The 4,012-nt window shown below is 40.9% G+C and overlaps 4 protein-coding genes across 4 annotated transcripts in view; all 4 read left to right on the forward strand.

The window, feature by feature from the left end:
• The window catches only part of LOC107745485 (histone H3), a 1,874-nt gene extending 1,443 nt beyond the window's left edge, over nucleotides 1-431 (forward strand). Inside the window, exon 2 of the mRNA XM_016559373.1 lies at nucleotides 55-431. Within this exon, the coding sequence (XP_016414859.1) occupies nucleotides 55-252 (198 nt within the window). The 3' untranslated portion in view covers nucleotides 253-431. The remainder of the gene's footprint in view (nucleotides 1-54) is intronic.
• The window catches only part of LOC107745494 (histone H2B), a 29,120-nt gene that overhangs the window by 12,471 nt on the left and 12,637 nt on the right, over nucleotides 1-4,012 (forward strand). The gene's annotated exons all lie outside the window — the stretch shown is intronic.
• The window catches only part of LOC107745490 (histone H2A-like), a 12,115-nt gene that overhangs the window by 3,069 nt on the left and 5,034 nt on the right, over nucleotides 1-4,012 (forward strand). The window lies entirely within an intron of this gene.
• Nucleotides 1,337-4,012, forward strand: part of LOC107745492 (histone H2B-like) — a 15,291-nt gene continuing 12,615 nt past the window's right edge. The window contains exon 1 of the mRNA XM_016559381.1: nucleotides 1,337-1,727. Coding sequence (XP_016414867.1) covers nucleotides 1,357-1,727 — 371 coding nt within the window. The 5' untranslated portion in view covers nucleotides 1,337-1,356. The remainder of the gene's footprint in view (nucleotides 1,728-4,012) is intronic.

Below are 4,012 nucleotides of genomic sequence, written 5' to 3' on the forward strand. Positions count from 1 at the left end.
CGCTATCAGAAGTCCACCGAGCTGCTGATCCGCAAACTGCCTTTCCAGCGTCTGGTGCGAGAAATCGCTCAGGACTTCAAGACGGACCTGCGCTTCCAGAGCTCCGCTGTCATGGCCCTGCAGGAGGCCAGCGAGGCTTATTTGGTCGGTCTGTTTGAGGACACCAACCTGTGCGCCATCCACGCCAAGAGAGTCACCATCATGCCCAAAGACATCCAGCTGGCCCGCCGCATCCGCGGAGAGCGCGCATAAATATACCGCTGCATCACCAATAACGGAACCCAAAGGCTCTTTTAAGAGCCACATAAATTGCATTTGAAGAGTTTCAGTTTTAATCCTGTTCTTTGTAAATAGATGGCATCGTTGCACTCTTGCGACAAATTAATTTATTTAAAGTATTTTCTGTTGCTCTGTTTTAATGTATAACATTACACGCAAACACTGATAATCTATTTTTATATAAAGGCTAGTTTCCATAATACAGTGTCAATACCATTTATTCTTAGCATGTACGTATACTCTGCAGGATAGCACATTTCATTGTCATGCTGTAGTATGGGGGCGCCGCGTCACGTGGCGTTGGTTTCTATTAGGTCCTTTAAGCGAGTGTGAAAGGCTCTTTATTTCATCCACAGAAAAGCATTATTCGGAAAAAGAGGCCATACGCGTCACCGTAAGGTTTTGCGTGATAAACAAATCTAACAACCTTGCACAAGTAACTAACCGACCATAAAACATGTTCTCTAAAATTACTTCTAAGTAGCGTTTTAGTGAAGCTGTCCACATTTTTCCGTTGTGTCTTTAATCTGTAAATGATTCTCAAGATTGGGTTTCTTAAAGTGCAATTACGGTGTACAAAACACAAAGTTAGGCTATATTATTATATTATCCGCCATAAAACAAAGACAAGAGTAAAGACTTTTGGATCAGTATGATACGACGGTGAGAGCAGGAGTGATACTGCACACAAATCAGACAAGAGCGAAATTTATATTATATTCGCATTCAATTCAAGTCATTGATGCTTGCATACAGAACAGCCACAGGCTCAGCACCCTCCTACTTCCACTCACTCTTACGAATTTACACCCCCTAAATGAAACAAGGGAAACCGAGTGGAGTGGGGCGCCGTTCACACATGGAGCGATAGGCGGGGCTATCATTTAACAGCTTGTGATAGGTCTTCACAAGCCTTGAGTTGTCCAATAAAATACGTCTTTTGGGTTGGGCCAAAGAAATCACGCAATCAGAATGTTCCTTTAAGCTTTGAAGATTAGCATAGAGAAGTGAATAAAAACCCCTGAAAGCCACGAGTAAAGTATTGATTTGTGAAACCAACCTCATATCAGCAGCATCATGCCTGAACCAGCGAAGTCCGCGCCTAAGAAGGGTTCAAAGAAGGCCGTCACTAAGACCGCAGCGAAGGGAGGAAAGAAGCGCAGAAAGTCCAGGAAGGAGAGCTACGCTATCTACGTGTACAAAGTGCTGAAGCAGGTTCATCCTGACACCGGAATCTCCTCCAAGGCGATGGGGATCATGAACTCTTTCGTTAACGACATCTTCGAGCGCATCGCTGGTGAGTCGTCTCGTCTCGCTCACTACAACAAGCGCTCCACCATCATCTCGAGAGAGATCCAGACCGCCGTGCGTCTACTGCTGCCCGGAGAGCTGGCCAAACACGCCGTGTCTGAGGGCACCAAGGCCGTCACCAAATACACCAGCTCCAAGTAAAGCTACGCTCCAGCTCTCACACACAAAGGCTCTTTTAAGAGCCACCCACTCTCTCGCTAACAGAGTCTCTAATGTTGTAAATACTTAATAAGCGATCGTGTTAATATACAGTTTACTCCACAACTAATTTTATTGTGGTGATGCATTAATTTTTTTTTCGTCCACCCTATCACTCTTTGCTCTTACACAACTTTTTGCTGCGTGACTTAAGTTAGCTTGCCATTAAATGTAAGCAGCCCTCATCACAATGTTTTAAACGCCGTTTTTTCATGTAAGATACTTTGTGTAGATTAACTTACTCTTTAATTACTTATTTTATTAGTTCGGCTTTTGGAGTTGTGGAATTGTGTCAGGGCCGGAGTGAGACTCATTTTTAGCCGTAGAGTTTCATGCCATGCTCATTCAAACAGTGAGTAAATTATGGAGAAAGTGAGCAAAGAATATTCACATTAAATAATATTATCACGGACCTCAGTTTAGCTAGTGTTTAAGCACTCATAGCTCCTCTTATAATCAATGAAGCTGTCCATACACTGTATGATAAATGAATATCTTACTTGCATCGTACATACATCTGCACTTTGTTGTTTATGAGAGAATTCATGAGTTTCAGTCAGAATGAATTCAGCACGCGCGCAGTGAACAAAACACTGAATTTTCAGCGACGGTTCATCTGAACGCCTCTGATTGGCCATTGCATTCCTAAACTCAACAGAATCGCATGTATTTGGTTATAATATGCAACGCTGTAAAAACGAGTAAAAATAAATACGATAGCATGAGCAGGTCTAAATTAATACAGCAATCAAAACTTTTCATTTTCACTAGTTTCATGTTTAAAGTATTATAATTTTATTGAAAAACCAGGGGAGAATACATTAGAAACGTAGACTCCCCCCCCCCCCCTCAATTCGAACAATGTATAATAGTCCTGGACTTCCCGTGAAAGATATCATTTTGATAGCAGTATATGGTACCATCATACATATTCCAGTCACCCGTGCCGTTTGCTCTGCTGCACCCCCATATAATGACAGACATTTGCTTTTGCTTCTTTCGCTAATGAAAGTCTGGATGGTCCCTTTGGTCTTTGGGACTGAGAACTCGGAATGCATTTTTCTCGGAAACAAGTTGAAATGTGGACTCATCTGAGCACAGCACATATTTCCACTGCCTTGTTGACAGTCTGAGATGAGCTCTGGCGCAGAGAACCCAAATTGATGTATAGCTTTCTCCTAGAATAACAGATATTCAAGTTGCATTTCTTGATGCAGAAGCAGACTGTGGTAAATGACAATGGTTTTCTGAAGTACTCCTGAGCCCATGTGGCTATATTTAACACCGCAGGATGACGGTTTCTCATGCAATGCCAGCTGAGGGCTCAAAGGTCAAGCACATTCACCTGAGGTTTCCAGCCTTACCCTACATGTACTGTGATTCCCTTTCATGGGAACTTCGAACTGCGTCCTCTAGGGGTCGCTATGGGGAACACCTCGTCGTGACCCGTGTCTGAAGCATACATTGAAAAAACACCAACTCGTTGGCCGGCGACAGCCATGACGTCACTACCGGTGCGACTATAGTACACCAAATTAGTACTATAGCAGTTTCTTGGTCTCCTGACACAAGACTAGCTATATCTCTAGCCAGTCATTTCTCAGTTCTGCAAAAATGCAGTACACATAAAAATGGTTACAAATACAATTTGACAGTCACACGCTTGAAGGTGTACAACAGGTGCTACAGTTTACTGTACATGTAGAATAGTGAAATTTACATTATCTAATGTACTGGCACTGTACTGTAATTATACTGTATGTCAATCAATCAATAATTTTATTTCGGTCCTCACAGACAACTTTTCACAAAACAAATAAATAAACATAATTACCGAAAAAGGTGTAGGCTGAAGCCTTGCTTATTATGCCTACCCTTTATACATAATTAACTGATGAGCGACGCTTTTCACTAAGAAATACAAGATAAACATGTTACATAAACATTACCCCAAATAAATATACATAATTCAAAACAACATAACAAAAATACACATTACAACTATTACTTCAATATTGTAACAATACATTCACAATTATTGATACTGAGTCATATAATTATTTATCACCTTATTTTTATAAATTTTCTTGAATTTGCAGAGTGAATTACATAATAATAATAATACATAATTCCTTATCACAATTATACCATAGATTTACCCCTTTAACAGATAAACACCTACTTTTTGCATTAGTTCTTGCCCTAACTTTTTTAAACATATACA

The sequence above is a fragment of the Sinocyclocheilus rhinocerous genome, unplaced genomic scaffold (assembly GCF_001515625.1).
Source record: "Sinocyclocheilus rhinocerous isolate Xijiao unplaced genomic scaffold, SAMN03320098_v1.1 scaffold3851, whole genome shotgun sequence".
NCBI lineage: Eukaryota > Metazoa > Chordata > Actinopteri > Cypriniformes > Cyprinidae > Sinocyclocheilus > Sinocyclocheilus rhinocerous.